Source organism: Prinia subflava, chromosome 11, assembly GCF_021018805.1.
Source record: "Prinia subflava isolate CZ2003 ecotype Zambia chromosome 11, Cam_Psub_1.2, whole genome shotgun sequence".
Taxonomy (NCBI): domain Eukaryota; kingdom Metazoa; phylum Chordata; class Aves; order Passeriformes; family Cisticolidae; genus Prinia; species Prinia subflava.
In genome coordinates, this window is record NC_086257.1 from 22384316 (window position 1) to 22400203 (window position 15888).

A 15888-nucleotide genomic window follows, 5' to 3' on the forward strand; every position below is an offset into this window, starting at 1 on the left:
TGCTTGGCATGAATTAAACAGCTCCTCTTCTTTGTCCCACAGAGATGTATTTGTATGCATGTGCACTTTGAAAAGATCCTGATGGATCAGTGTCATCTAATGTTTGGAGGAAAAAATTATCTTTTAAAAGCTCCCATCCTTTCTCCTCCCTGGAATATCAAGTTTTCTACCACGTGTCCTGCCAGCGACTTCACTCCAAGGTGACTGCATTTGATGAAGAAATTAATGTGGACACACTGTAATTAACATGTTGGCTTTAGACTCAGGTGGAGGAATACAAACAGCTGAAGGACACGCTGAAAAAGATCCCGAGTTTCCAAGATGCAGAGAAGGGGGAAGGAGGGAAGGAGCAGCCCGAGGCACGGGGCCCGTCCCCGCACAGCCTCCCCCTGGAGCAGCACGGGGCTGGGGCAGAGCAGCAGCAACAGGTAAAAGCTCCAGACACCCCAGGAGTGCCTCTGATACAGCAAAGACTGCTCAGTGTCTCTTGGGAGTGTTTGACTGTGCACCTTTGTCAGTTCTGAGGAATGGTTTCATTGTTGAGTAGTAAGAAAATCTGTTCACAATGATCACTTCTCACATGACTAGTCCAATTTTAAGAGTATTTATGCCAGCTGTTTTAAGAAGTTGCTCAAAATCTAAATTTTTAAATAAGAAATCTAAAATTTTATATATCTCAAGTGTTCCAGGAAGCTCTTAGAAGTTGTGAAGAAATTTTTATGTTATAAGGTTCCAGTGGCACATTGAAGTCAGTGTCCTCAAAGTTGGTACACCAAGGTTCAAGCAGAAAACATGTAATCTAGAAGTTAAGCAAAACCAGTTGTGATTTTGTTTTACAAGAGTTTTTGGCCAGCAGAACCTACAAGAAATAAAAATCATAGAATCATTTAGGTTGGAAAAGAACTTCAAGATCTCTGAGTCCAGCTGTGAACCCAGTTCTGCCAAAGCCAGCACTAAACTGTCTCTCGAAAAGACAAAGCTGACTTTGTAGAATTGTAAGAGTTTTTATTCCACTTCAGCTAAAACAAGGCTCAGCTTTGTGGTGGAACTGTACAACACCTTCTGTAGCTGTGCAGCCACAAGCCAGGTAATGACCCCAGTTGGCAGGAGGAGCTCATTCCAAACAGGGCATTTGGCCCTCCTGACAACAGCTCCGGGCTGGGATAAAGGATCCAAGTGTGTCCTTGGCTCTCTTCAAACTGAAATCCACAAATGTGTTGTACACACATAATCCTGTGTCTGTTTTGCAGAATGAGAAGCCAAAGGAGAGAGAAGAAATAAATAGCCAGGAACAGGACAGGGCTGAGCCTTTCCCTGTGCAGGGAAGGGCTCACGAGGGCCAGAATGCCAAGGAGCTGAACATCCAGGAGCAGCAAGAAGCTGGAGAGGATGAGGAGCAAAGGGCAGAGCAGATGGAGGAAGAACGCAAAAAGGAGCTTGAAGAGGAAGAAATGGAGCAGGCAGGGCAGCCTGAGCACCTGGAGGAGGAGCAGGACCAAGTCCCAGAAGAGCACGAATGGAAAAAGCAGGAACAAAAGGAAGAGGAAACCAACATGTTGGGTGATCACCTGCAGTCTGAGGTAGGGAGCTCTTTCCTAAGTGATTAAATCTGCTGGTTAAATGGAGGCTTCTCTTATCACTGCTGGCCTTGTATTGCAGCCACCTATTTCTAGACAAAGTAAAGATTTATGGAGAGTTTGGGATTCAGAGCATTCACTGTTTTTTAGATAAAATTACTGTCATATTTATAGAAAATCTGGTATTCAAGGCACTCGGATGCAATAGGATTCAGGCTCAACTTGAGCACACTTGTACTGCAGTGCTGGCCAGATCTTAATGAACATTAATTCTGCTGCTAAAAAGCAACAGATGGAAAAACAAAAAAAGAGCAGCAGACTGAATCCTGTCTCCCACTTTAAACCTGAGGCCCGTTTAGTTGATGATGAACTCAGCAGGTGAGAGGGAGGCTGGGATGGAGAACTGCTCTGCTTTGGTAACTTGATGCATCTGAGCAAATTGCAGAGTGTTTCCTTGTCAGAGGTACCTGCCTTCTGCAAACACACTGCCAGCTCAGTGCTCGCTGTTGTTTGACAGGGAATTTTAACTGCCAGACAAACACGACTAAAATAGCCAGGGGAAATCAGTGTGCAGCTCTAAATAAAACCAGCAAATCCTGGATTTGCATCCTAGATTGGATCTGCTGTGGAAAATGTATTTCGCTGGTCTCACTTTAGGTTTTGCAAACACTTTCTGTCCTGGCAGGGTAATTTTGTCACTCTGGTGTAATGAGAGGCTGTTGCTGAAGAGGTGCAGAGGTGCAGAACAGCAGCAAAGGTTAAGCTGTGAAACTGGAGTTAGTCTAAGTTATTGCTGAGTATAAAAAGATGTGCAGAGTCTCACTTAAGGCTAAAAGCAACTCCCCCTGACATTGCCACTTAAATCAGTGGAAACTTTTGCTGTGTCATCAGTCATCAAAACCTCCCTTTACAGTGGAATACATTGGGAAGTTTATTATTATTTATAGGAAAAGCATGGCTTTCCTTAGCCCACAATCTCCTTTCTTCCCTGAGTACTCCACAAATGCCTCAACATTTCCAGTCTATGTTCCAAAAAACGTTTTAACTTCAAGCAGGGACACAACAACTTAAAAACAACTTTGCTGTGATTGCACGGAGCTTGTTCTTCCCTGCGGACAAGTTTCTCCCTGCTTGTTCCTGATGGCTGCGAGATGATTAATCTGTGACTAACACATTTCTGTGACAGGTGATGCCAACAGAGAGACAGAAAGCAGCTTACGAGCAGCAGCTGGAGCAGCAGCACCTCGGAGCCAGGAGAGCAGAGGAGGCCGAGCAGCTCCGGCAGCAGCAGGAATCGCTGCGCCAGCAGAGGCTGCGGGGGCAGCTCCTGAGGCAGCAGCAGCTCCAGGAGAGAGAGCTCCAGCTGCAGAGACAGGCACAGCAAGGGGAGAAACTCCACAGAAACCACCTCAGGTGCAGCTCTCTCCCATGAGTTTGTGTTGTCAGCTTTGTTCTGCTCCATTGGCCCTCAGGGCAGGTTTCCAGGGGGGCCTGTTGGCCAATTCCTTGAAGAGCTGGAGGTTTGTTCCCTACAATTCAGAGTCCTGACTTCACTCTTTGCCTGACCCCTGTCCTTCAGGACTGCAGGCTCCACATACAGAGACACACAACACAGAGTCAGTGTAGCAGCACAAGAAAGTCTCTGTTCTATCAAGGATTTTTCAGGAAAGGTGATGTGAGAAAATACCAAATAATAGAGTATGAAACTGAGGCCTGCTCTGGCAGCTGCTGAGAGAGACAGAGCTGCAGGTGGGGTTTTTTTTTATTAAAGCAGAAAACACACTTTTGACACTGAAATAATGCTTGGCTTTTGATGTTCTCAGCCAACAGGCTCATTATGATAACATGGACCAGGACATTGTACAAGGGGAGGAAGAGCAAGGTATTCAGGAAGAGGAAGGAGGTAAGAGAGAATTTCTGCCCCTGCCATGCTCACAGGCTCCCTGTGTACTGCCTTGCATGGGAGACTTTAATATTCATTTCATATCCAGATTGGATTCAAGTGAAATATAAACTTGCAATTTAAAACCAGAAGCTCAAATAACCATGGCTGAACTGACTGAGTGAAATAGAGGAATTACCAAAGATCATGTCCACATTCCTGGAAGGAAAAGTGTCCTTTTGACTGAGCTGTTATTACCAGGCTCTGTGGCTCTTGGTTGTGTTCCTGGCTTTGCCTGTGGGTTTGTTTGATCTCTTTTCAGTTACAGAATCATGGAATTGTTTGGGTTGGAAGGCACTCATCTCATTCCACACCCCTGCCATGGTCAGGGACACCTTCCACTAGCCCAGGTTGTTCAGTGTCCCATCCAACCTGGCCTGATCTTTAATTTCTATTTCCTATTAGAAGTAAATCAATTCTTGTGAGCATTATCTGTTTATGTAGAGGCTGCCCACTGCTAAAACCCATGTGGAACCTTGTCTGTGGGAGACTCTTAAAAGGATAACTAAAAACTGCTGTAAACCAATAATCACCTAAAAAATTCCTCAGCTTATGAACACGACAACCAGCACCAGGATGAAGGTGAAGATGATGATCAGAATAATGCAAATGAGCAGCAGGAAGCAGAACATCAGGCAGAAAATCAGCAGGCTGATGAATCAGTAAGTATGAATTAAGATGCTGAGGGGTGCAGTGTTACTGAAGTGAGAACCCCCAGGTCTCATCTGACATAATTGCACCTTATAGAAATGAGATAAGCAGAGATCTGCCAGGAAGACAGGCTTGACAGTTGAAAACAATGTCTAAAATCTGTTTAAAAATGTCCTTAGTCATTTGGGAAGAAATAAAAGGAAGAAGCTTTCTTGTTGGAAGCAAGGTGTTTATTTCCATGTTCCTTTGATCTGTGCTTTCAGTGGAATAAAGGATTTGGTCTTAGCTGGGACTTGAACAGGTGCATTTGGCTTCGAAAAATACCAGCAGTGCCTAGTCAGAATGAGAGGGGATGGTATTTTTCATGCTGTCATTAATTAAAGGCCAGCTCAAGAGCCACTGTAGCCAGCTGGAGTCAGAACAGAGGTGTGAGGTCCTGAAAGGGGATGTAGGTCAGCACTGACCTGAGCCCTGACATGGACTGCACAGAGATCTGGGGCAGGAGAATCACCCTGTGCCTTCTCCCAAACTCCAGCTCACCTGGTGCTGTCAGCATCAAGTGCATCTTCCTTACTCCCCTCCCATTCAACAAATTAAGATGGACAGTGAATATTTCTAAGGGATCTTGAACTTGTTTTCTATAAAGATACAAAACCGCTTTTATTGAATGATAAGCAGAAAATGCTCCTTTTCTGCATGGCAAAGGTGGAAAGTGTTTTGTTTTCCTGTGGACATAGCCAAGGTCAGCAGAGCAGGACAGGCAGATACTGAGTGATGCCATCAGCTCTGTGGAGCTGTGAGCATTGAGCTCTTACCTTTGTTCACGTGGCTTTATCAGGCACTGTCAGGCAGTCAGTAAACACAGGTTTTTCAGCAGCCTCTGGGATAGAAGTGCTCACACTGTGGCTTTCAGCAGACAGGTACCTGCACCTCTGTCCCTGCTCACTGCTGAGGCACCTCAGTGACCCCTGATCTGCAGAGATTCCAGCTGGTGCCACTGGGATGGAGCTGGCTCTGACAGCCCACGCTGCTGTTCTGTCAAGGGAAATGCAACTGGACCATGAGCTAAAAGTATTTAACACTCACCCCTGTAAATTACAGAAGGCTGCCATGGAAGATGTGAATCCTGCTGATGACCCCAATAATCAGGGAGAAGATGAATTTGAAGAAGCTGAGCAAGAGAGAGAAGAAAACCTGCCTGATGAGAATGAAAAGCACAAGGAAACGGGTCAGAAACAAGGACATCCAGGAATGGAGGAGCACTTGGTGGTGGGTAAAGGCAAAAGAGGCACCTCTGGGGCTCCTTCAGGAGATTAAAGCTGCACATTTCAACTGTGTTGGAGCTGTAAACTCCTCCAGGCAGAGAGAGTCTGAATTTTTATGGCATTGGTCTTCAGTGGGGTGAATATTCCAGTGTCTTCCTGCTTAGTATGGAAAGTCTCGCTTTATTCTGTGAAGTGATTTTTCTTATATTCATCCGGCTATTTTTTAATTGAGGGCAATTTTAAATCAGAGAGCCGGGCTCTCACTGCTGCTAATGAATGCACTAAAACTTCTCCTGCCATTATTGTTACTTCAGCTTTACAGAGAGCTTTAGTTCCAGAACAAGAAGCTTTAATCTTCAGCCCTCTGGTTATTAGGCAAGCTCACAGAACTGAATTTTTATGTGATCTCTGTGCAGATGGCAGGAAATCCTGACCAGCAGGAGGATAATGTGGATGAACAATACCAGGAGGAGGGAGAAGAGGAGGTAAGAACACAGACCCAAGGCAGGTGTAGGCTCAGGCAGCAGAGCACAGCTCCATTATCACTCAGCCTTGGTGTCTTTTAGACCTGCAGGATGAACCCAGATCACTTTGTCTTGACTTTAGCAAACCTGGGATGTCTTTGCCATTACTCTGATGTCCCCTTCTGGATACACTCTGGGTTCCTCATGCTCCTGTGCTGCAACCCATTAGTCTTCCATGCCACACAGCATTAATTGTGCAATAATTGAAAAGATTAAGCCTTTCACAACACAAGGAAAATTTCCTGGAAACCTCAAGGTCACAGAAAACCTCATTAATCACTAATCACACACTGCAGTTCTGAGCAAACTCCTTCCTTGGCCACTTACTTACTCTTTAGCTCTGACTTTGATTTATCTGTGCTGCTCCTGAGCAATCCAGGCTGCAGATCCTGGAGCTGCTCAGGAAGCTGAGAGCACATGGAGCTGGAAGAGACAGGGAAGGGACTTTTTCCTTCATGTGCAGGCACCACCCTGAGCCACCCCACAGCCCCTCCGTAGTACCTGATTGATTCCTGTTTCTGCTTCCCACAAAATCCCTTTCAAAAAAAGCCCTGGAACTGGCTGCTGCCGCTCCCTGATGGGGAGCCCTTTGGATTAGCTGGGATGCACTCAGCATTCAGCAGTGCAAAATGCTGCTGCTCACCTCCACACACTGGGAACGGGCAGAGCTGCCTCTGGCAGCTGCTCTTTGGCTTCCAGGATGCAATTTGTACACATCTCATAAAGGAGGTGCCCACTGTGCTGGCTGGAAGTGGGGAAGGGGGAGCAGGGGTTGAGTGAGCAATTAAAAGAGAAAAGAGATGCTGCAATGGGGATCAGTTTTGTTAGAAGGTGGACTCAAATATTATCCATTGCTGTTCAGATCTTTCCAAAGTGACCCTGGTGTGATGGATGCTTCCCAAAAGAAAATCAAGTTTACTTCAAAACATTCCTCTTCCAAATTTGCACCTAACATGGGAAGTGGGGCACGGAATGGAGGGAGAGTGCTGACAGAACAGAAAGCAGTGAGAGAAACAAAAGCCGAATATCAGGGACACAGAGTGAGCATGACCTGCTCTCTCCAAGGAGAGCATTGGAGGAGATTGTGAGAATTGTATTTAAAAGTTAGATGCTCTCAGAAGAAGTGAGTTTTTCCTGAGTGTTGGGTGGTTATGGTTCTTTTTATCCTCCTTTAACCTCTCCCTGCTCTCTTCTCCCTTCTTTGGAATCTTAGTTCTGTAAAAATATCACGGTGAAAATGTGCCCAGTTGTGCCAGAGGCCACTGTCTGAAAGGCAATTAAACCATACAGAGCATTTCTTGTGCTTTGCAGGTGCAGGAGGATCTGACTGAAGAGAAGAAGCGAGAGCTGGAGCACAATGCTGAGGAGCCCTATGGGGAGAACGAGGAAAATGTGAGTCCTGTGCAGGGCCAGGGGTCAGGGACAGCTTCAAACCCTGACCACAGCTGGGCATGGCTCAGGGATGGGACATAATAATTGTGCTGCTTGCTTTGGAGCATGCAGCTTAACATTTCGTGCTGTCTCAGCTTTCTTTAGCTCACCCTTCCATCTCTTTGTCAATTCTTGCTCCCTGGAGGCTTTGGAAAATCTTCTTTTTTTTTTTTTCCCTCTGTTTCTGCCCATCAGCTCTCAGAACTCCAGCTGAAAATCATTTCATTGCCCTAAAATAAGCTATAAGGAAACTGGCACTGAATCTGTTGTAAGTTTGTTTTGTTTTCCCCAATCAGGCAGACGAAAAGAATAACAGAGGGACAGACCAAGAGCAAGAAATGCAAGAAGACAACAACCAGAAAGAAATTCATGAAGAAAATTATGAAGAGGAAGAGGAGGAGGAGGAGGAGGAAGGCAGGGCTGCAGCAAAAACTCGCAGACGAGGGGAGATGTAGTTCCTCCCTTCATTTTTCTTTTTCCAGTACACAAATTCCTGTTGTGTTTTTTTTTAACCAACTTTTTTAGGGGTATTTAATTTCAAAAAAAAAAAAAAAAAAAGAGCTTGTGTTTTTCCACTTTTTACTTTTCTCTTAGGTGCTGTCCTGTGTTTATATAAATACAGTATTTTGATACTCTAAATTAGGATTTCTTTTCTCTCCAGGCTGTACATAACCAGACATCCTCTGGGTGGAATGTTCTGTAACTCTGGGCACGGTTTATAGAGGCCGTTTTGGATACACTTTCACCTTGTCCAGGCCTGCCAGAATGTTTGGTGCACTCAGCACTGAAGGAATATTCCTAGTGCCTAAATCCAGGTGACTTCAGTCACTCCAGCTCGGTGTCTTCCATGGATTTATTCTGACCAAGGGCTGCTTGTTCCTTGTAACCTCACAAAGCCAAGCACGGCCCGAGCCCTTTGCAGGGCCAGGCCTTTTCTAGGTGCAGAACAGTTATGAAATATGCAAATTTTACAAGCCTTACAAGAATGCAGCCAAGTTCCCAGCTGTTAATTTTGGCAGCTTTAGACACGGTTCAATTATGCATTTATTTTAATGAGCATTCCCAGGTACTTCAATTACAAGCAGTACCTGGCTGCTCATGCAAATGGGGCTGTGCTGAGAGGAGCTGGGAGCTAAAAACCAATTTCCACTTGGAACTCCATTATGCCAAATCAAAACACTACAGCTGTCACAGGGATGAAGATTTACAGCAGCAGCAATTTCCTTGTCCTCGTTAATATCTAAAATATTTGACCAGAGCCAGAATGCTGTTGCCTCAGTGCCACGTTTTCAGAGGGTGTGGTAGCTGAGCTGACACAGTTGGTGCAAGATATTGAACTTAAGGCCTTTACCTTCTTTTCCTTATTTATTTACAAAACTCTGCTGGAAGGATTTCTGTGTGCCAAAGCCCACAGAAGTTGTTTAGCCCAGCAAACATTTCCAGCACTGCATGCTGAAACCTGAGGGGAGGGTGGGAAATGACACAAAAATTGTGCCTTGGTGTGGGTTACCCTGAACATAATCCCAGTGCATGAATTATACAATATTTGTATTGGTACAGACACTAGGTATTTAATATATGTTAAAGGAGAATGGGAATCTGGATTTCCCAGGCTATGCCCCATTGCTGGAAATGAGGCACAGGGGAGCTCCCCATCAAAGGCTGTGTTAATATATAAAGGGAGAGGGAGTGGGGGTGTTTTTCCCTTTTTTTTTTAATAATGATGCATAGCAATGTTTTTAGTTTAATTTTTTATATGAATGTAATTTAATTCATTTTTCTACTAACTTGATTATATTATGTTTTATAGTTGGTTTCCATTCATTGCAATTTTCCTAATTGTCCCAGACCCAGTGCTTATGTTTCATAGGAAGATTTTTGTCAGTGAGTATTTTGGGTTTTCTAGTTACCATAAATCAGATTTACCTTATGTATAAAAAAAAAAGTTTACATGAGACTGTAAAATGTATAATATGTACATAATCTTCAGAATACAATTATTTTGGTAAATTGGCCTGTATTTTTAATGTCATGGTTGCAGTATTTAATTATTTGAGGCATAATAAAACTTGACTGCAGTCAATAAACTCGAATGTAGTTACTGATCTTTGACAAGCATGAGGGTTTGTGTCAGTTTTCCTAATGATGTGTTTGGATTTCATTTTAATACAGGAAGCAGGGACAGGCAGGGGAAGGGATGGAGCCCTGGCAGCATTTTCGGGGAAAGAGAATATTTTTGTTAATGGTATTCCCACCTCTGTGCCTGACAAGGGTCAGAGTGCCAGACCCAGGGGGACCCTATCATTGCCATGGGATCCCTGGAATTCAGGGAATGCCAAATGCTTGGCTAAATCAAGAATTTAATGAGTTTCTGTGACCTGAAACCAAGTGGAGCTGGGCCCCAGCCCCAGCCTTGGAGCAGAGGATGGGCAGCACAGGGGAATGCTCATTTTCCCAGCTCCCAGGCTGTGGTCCCAGCCTGATTCTCTGCTTTAGGAATAACACGAGGGGAAGTTGGGATTCAAAGGGGAAAATTCCATCACTCTGGGATTTGGCAGCAGCAGAGCAGCCCTGGGCATCCTGTGACCAGGGCTGGCAGGGACTCCTCAAAACACTGGAGACAGTTCAGGAAGCAGGGGAGAGAGCAGGGAAAGCCCTGCTGGGGGAAGGAAAATCCTCAAAACACTGGAGACAGTTCAGGGAGCAGGGGGAGAGCAGGGAAAGCCCTGCTGGGGGAAGGAAAATCCTCAAAACACTGGAGACAGTTCAGGGAGCAGGGGGAGAGCAGGGAAAGCCCTGCTGGGGGAAGGAAAATCCATGCTATGGACAGCTTGGGAGAGGAGAGCCCTGGTGGTTTGGCTGAGAATACACCCAGGGAAACCCAGTGAGGCAGGAGCCCTCAGCCTCCTGGTGAAACAAAAAACAAAACCCCACAATGAAATTCTGACCAGAAAGAGTGTGTTAGGTCATTGAGTTCATTAGTCATTGCATCAATTAATTTAAAGGCTGCAATGAATTTCTCATCACGAGACAACTTTGAAAAGCCTTTGGTTCAGCCCCAGCTTGGGCATCACCAGAGAATCCTGCCCCCCACACACTCCTGGTGCCCTGGGAGCTGCAGGGGGAGCCTCTCCAGGGAATGCCCATCCCAGAGCCTGGAAAAGCTGCCCCTGGTGCAGTGATGAGGGTAACAACGACTTGAAGTAGATACAAAGGTGAGCTTTAATGAAAGGTTAAATCTGCCAGGGAGTTTTATCCATGTCTTGTACCAAGAGAACAAAAACCAGTCATAGATAGATGGCACTTTGGAAAAGGCAGCAGCCTTAATTAACGAACAAATGCTATTGCTGGCTGCTCAGCAGAACAAAGTTGTCAGTTCTGTGAAAATGAGATTATGGAATTAATTCCCAGAGTGTGTGGGACCCATTATCCCAGTGGTGTCAGAGAGAAGGGCAGGACCTGCAGGGTCTGCCCGACCTGCCAAAAAGCCAAGCTCAGTCTTTGCCAGCAGGGGAGGCAGAGTGCCCCTGGACACCCCTGGCTGCACAGCCCACGAGCTCCTTGTGTACAGCAGATATTCCAGAGGAATTCCTGCATTTCAGGCAGCCAATGCTGCAGTCATCTGTTGTGACAGGTGAGGAATGTGACAGCTCCCGTGCATTAAGCTGAGATGGTTTAATGGTTTAATATACATATATATATATATGTATATATACTCAGAGGAATATATATAATGGGTACAAATTGGAAGAGGGAAAATTTAGGCTGGTTATTAAAAGAAATTCGTTGCTGTGAGGGCAGTTAGAACCAGGAACAGGAGTCCCAAGGAAGCTGTGGACTCCCCATCCCTGGAAGTGCCCAAATCCAGGTTGGATAAGACCTTGAGCACCCTGGACAGTGGGAGGTGCCCCTGCCCATGGCAGGGGGTGGAACTGGATGAGCTTTAAGGTCTCTTCCAACCCCAACCATCCTGGAATTCTACATCTCTGAATATACAGCTATACAGAAATATCTACGACATGAAGTAATCTGTGCAGAATTCTATTTACCTGAGCCTTGGGCAAAAGGCTCTTGTAGACGAGCTCAGTTCTGAGTTTCCAGACTCTCCTGCAAGCCAAGGCAGAGCTTCAGGAGTATCTGTATCCCCCTGACCTCTTTCCCTGAGGAACACCAGCATTATGTGGCACAGAAGAGCCAACTGCGCTCCTTGGGCTGCCAAATGCTCCAGGAAACAAAGGCAAATTGGAAATGGAAATGGTTCCCCTCCCTGTTGTGTGCCACGCCAGATGGTTGTGTTAATGGATCGATTTGGGTGTAAAATGAAGGGATGTGGTGCAATAATAAAAATGCTGAGATGTTTCCAACCTCAAAATCAATATTTTGATGAGTTTTAAAATGAATTTGTTGAAAATAATGCTGTGATTTGAAGAAAGTCTTTGTGGAAGTGTTATAATTCACAGTGACAGATCTGCAAAGCCTCAATCCATGTTGTTCCCAAAGAGACATTGACATTTATTCTGGAGAAAGTTTAAAATTAGATTATTGGAAAATTTTTCTGCAGCTTCAAAACTGAGAAGTTGTTCAGAATGGAGCTGTTCACTGGTGTTTTTGTATAGAGCTTTGGGAACCCAACCAGGAGATCTCCAAATCCCGAAAACCTGAGTTCCTGTGGATTATCTGGGGACTCAGTGCAAGGATGAGGGAAGAACAGGCCATAACTTTCAGCCTGCTTCCCTCCCCACATGGATTTGGGCTGTACTGAGTTAGCAGCTCTCCGGGTTATTCTGCATGGTGGTTCCACACTGTCAGACATCCCCCGCAGGGCTTGTCCTCACAGCAAACATCATTAAATTTACAATTTACCTCTGTGCCTGCTGCATTCCCCATCCAAAGCTTCCTGTCAGATTGCCTCAAAGAAACCTCTGGTCCAGTACTGCAACACAAAGCCCAGTTCCAGCCTTTCTCAGCCTGTTTTATTCCTCCTGTTCAGCTTTCCTGCCTTCAGCACTTGTTCTGCCTTCCCAGGGCTCCACGTGGATCTCCATGAATGGCACTGACACCTCAGGTCTTCCCCTTAGCACTAAAAACTTCATTTTCTATTCCAAGAGGCTTTATTGATGGAAGCCTCTGCAGGTAACATCCCCAATAAATTAACCTCAGTGCACACCTGAGCTGGGCCCTGTCCTGAGGGACCCTCTCCATCACAGGAATTACAGGCAGTGTCCTCAGGACACAAGGAAGGGGCATTTCCATCTTGCTGGGCAGCAAAGGTTTCACAGCTCCAGCTATTAAACCTTACAGTGTGGAAAAAGAAGAGGAGATTATTTGACATTCCTCTGTATCTTAGGAAACTGCTGAAGATTCATGAATATTTCAAAGAGCCCTGGCTTTCCAGAGAGGTGCCTTAAATCTCTTTGGTGTGCAGCAGATGTGGAGTTTTGCACTCCAGGTACAGCATCACAGATTAAGCTCTAGCTTGGGTTGCTGGTATTTTAAGCAGCAGAGGACAAAAAAATCAAATAAAAATCATTTTTTTTCCCTTACAGGACAATCCTACAATTGCTGATTCTGTTGGTGAATAACCTGATCTGTGATTTGCTTGTCCCCCATCCCCTCTTCCTGTTCCCAGCAGCTGGACTTTGCTAAAGGTGCCTCCTGTGGGAAGCAGCATCCAGCTTGGGTAAAAGCACAGAGACAGCTTCCAGTCTTGTTTCCTTGCCTCCATAAAGCTGCATTTTGCCTTCTGACCGTGTTTTCTTGGGATAATTGTGCTCAGACCCACAGGAGCTGGCACCAGGAGCTGCAGAAGTCCCCTGCCTGTTTGTGCTGGCTGAGCCCCTCCAGTGTGGGCAGTGGGGTTTGGAACATCCTCCCGAACTCCAAAGCCCACAGAGCTCATCTCAGAGCATGCAGATAAGGAAAACACGGAGAAAACCAAGGAATCAAGGCCTCAGGCCTGGCAGGAAGAGCTTGGTTTGTTTGGTTCCTGGGACAGGGAGGGAAGGGCCATGCTCACTTTGTGCTGTCAGGCTCACACTCAATACCTGAGCAAGGCACGTCCCTCCTGAGCAGGGCAGGACGCCCATCCCGCTGTCAGGGCTGGGAATGCCAAACCTTGAGGGAATTCTCCCCACTCCTCACAAGATTTGGGCTCTCTGGGTCCCACCTCCTGCAGGGAGATGCAGATGGAGCTCCCCTTTGTGCACAGACCCTTTAAATGTCCCCAGGAGGGGACAGCAGGCTGCCTCCCTCACCCTCCCTGCCAGGCAGCCAGCACTGACAGCACAGTAATGCAATACCTAATAAGAGGATTAAGTAGAGAGGAATTCTGTTTAATATTGCATTAGCAGTGCAGATCCCTTCCCTGCCCGTTCCAGCTCCCTCACAGGATACAATGTCCACGCTTGTAAGGGAAGCTCGCTGACATCTGATCAGTCAATAAATCTGTTCTTGTTTTTTAATGACCCCAAGAGCTGTTTCCACACGCTCACATCATCTTACCAACAATTTACCCTCGTAAATTAATTATTTCCTTCAGGGCCTTTTAAACCCCATGACCTGTTTTAGCTCCTTTGCAGAGTTCTCATCTAGTTGTGGATCAAGGCTCAGGGCAGAGCAGGGTTAAACCTCACCAGCCCAAACAGAGGCAGAGACACGAGGCTGCTCCTGGGCACAAAAACAGCAACAAAAGCAGCAACAAAAACCTTCTCAAAGGACCAAGGAGTCAGGTCAGAGGATGGAGCTCGGCTGCTGTGAGGAAAGGCTGGGAGAATTGGGATTATTCATCCTGGAAAAGAGTTTGGGGTGACCCAATTGTGACCTTCCAATACCTGAGAGGAGTGTCAAGAGGGATGGACAGGAACTGTTTAGGAGAGATGGAATGACAGGACAATGGGAATGGCTTTAAACTGACCAAGGGCTGGGTTAGAGGGGGTTTTGGGAGGAAATTGTTCCCTGTGAGGGTGGGAGGCCCTGGCACAGGGTGCCCAGAGCAGCTGTGGCTGCCCCTGGTTCCCTGGCAGTGCCCAAGGCCAGGCTGGACAGGGCTGGGAGCAGCCTGGGACAGTGGGAGGTGTTGGGATTGGATGATCTTAAAGGTCATTTCCAACCCAAACCATTCTGGGATTCTGTTCTAAGTGGGTTTAAGTCCTTTGGTTGAAGTCCTTCCCCTAAATCCTGCACATAACATTTTAATAATTTTCCCTTCTGTGCCTGAGTTTTCTGCCTGTGTAAACAGGGAGGACAATCCCCTATTATCATATAAGGACTTGATCAATAAGAATGTATTAAAGATTCAGACATAGGTGTATTAAAGCATCCATGCTATGCTAATGTCTCCCATTTAAATACTATAAAAAGCTCAGTGGGCTCTTGACTGAGCCATTAAGTGAACGATGGGCAAATTGGAAATGTCCAAGAAAAAAGGAGCAGAATTACACTCTGCTATGAAACACCAGGCAGCTCCCATAAAAATCAATGGCACTGCATGGCAGTAAATTGCAGGGGAGATGAGCTTTATTTCATGGCTCATAAGTGAACATGAATCTCTAACAACCTGTCAGCCCTGACAGCTGTGCCTCTGCAAGGACTGGGATTTGGGGAGCTGCCTCCATGCCCTGCCCTGGCTCCTGTGGGCAGCAGCTCCTCTCCAACAGGGAGAAGCATCCAGGGGAAGGGAGATCCCCACAAGGTGATGCCTTAAATTTTCTCTTCCCTGTGTTTCAGCCCCTGTGCTGCCCAGGGTGCAGCTGTGAGCTCACACTCAGGCTCACTCAGCTCTGCACACAGCAGGGACACAAAACAAATCCTTCTCCTGCTGCACACCAAGGACAGCTGGGACAAGGGTTCAGCCCCAAAGCACAAACAAGGGGGGCTGAGGGAGGAACAAGAAGGATGGGACTGCATCACCTGGGGCTGCAATGGGACAATTCAACCCCAAAATGCAAATGGACCCAAACTGATCCAAGTGTGAGACCTGGTGACCCTTGGTCCATTTTGTGCCCATTTTGGGTCCATTTTGTGCCCATTTTGGGTCCACCTTGGGTGCAGCCCTGGCCAGGCTCTTGTCCTGCCCAAGGTGGACCCTAAAGGCCTTTCAATAAATCTCTGCTTTATTCTCCAGCTCTGCCCAGTCTCTGTTCCAGCTCAGCCTTATTATACACTTCTTATTATACACTCACTCCTTGTTATACACTCTGAAGCCTATCCGTGGCAGCCACTCTGGGGACCACAAGAATCAGCTGCTCAGCACAGATGGCTTTGCACTAAAAGTCACAGAAAAGAGCATGAAAAACGTGGAAATACTTTAAACCCATCCCTGCAGACAGTGGTTGCTGGCTGGAGTACCTTTGTGGAGAGGTTTCACTGCCTTTGAAATGCTTCCTCTGTGTTCCTCATGCAATTGTACAAGAATTTTGGTGTTGTTTGGCTTGGCTTTGTGTTTTAAGCAGGATTTCGGTTATCTCTCAAGAAAGCAAAATATATTTACTTCATTGTGA

At 46.1% G+C, this 15888-nt stretch overlaps 1 protein-coding gene across 2 annotated transcripts in view; it reads left to right on the plus strand.

The window, feature by feature from the left end:
• The window catches only part of GOLIM4 (golgi integral membrane protein 4), a 28616-nt gene extending 19110 nt beyond the window's left edge, over nt 1–9506 (plus strand). For both annotated transcript variants that reach the window (XM_063408340.1, XM_063408341.1), the window contains 9 exons: nt 261–428; nt 1251–1580; nt 2764–2990; nt 3401–3480; nt 4069–4181; nt 5272–5439; nt 5852–5920; nt 7271–7351; nt 7687–9506. In XM_063408340.1, coding sequence (XP_063264410.1) covers nt 261–428; nt 1251–1580; nt 2764–2990; nt 3401–3480; nt 4069–4181; nt 5272–5439; nt 5852–5920; nt 7271–7351; nt 7687–7845 — 1395 coding nt within the window. In that variant the 3' untranslated portion in view covers nt 7846–9506. The remainder of the gene's footprint in view (nt 1–260; nt 429–1250; nt 1581–2763; nt 2991–3400; nt 3481–4068; nt 4182–5271; nt 5440–5851; nt 5921–7270; nt 7352–7686) is intronic.
• The last annotated feature ends 6382 nt before the right edge of the window (nt 9507–15888 follow it).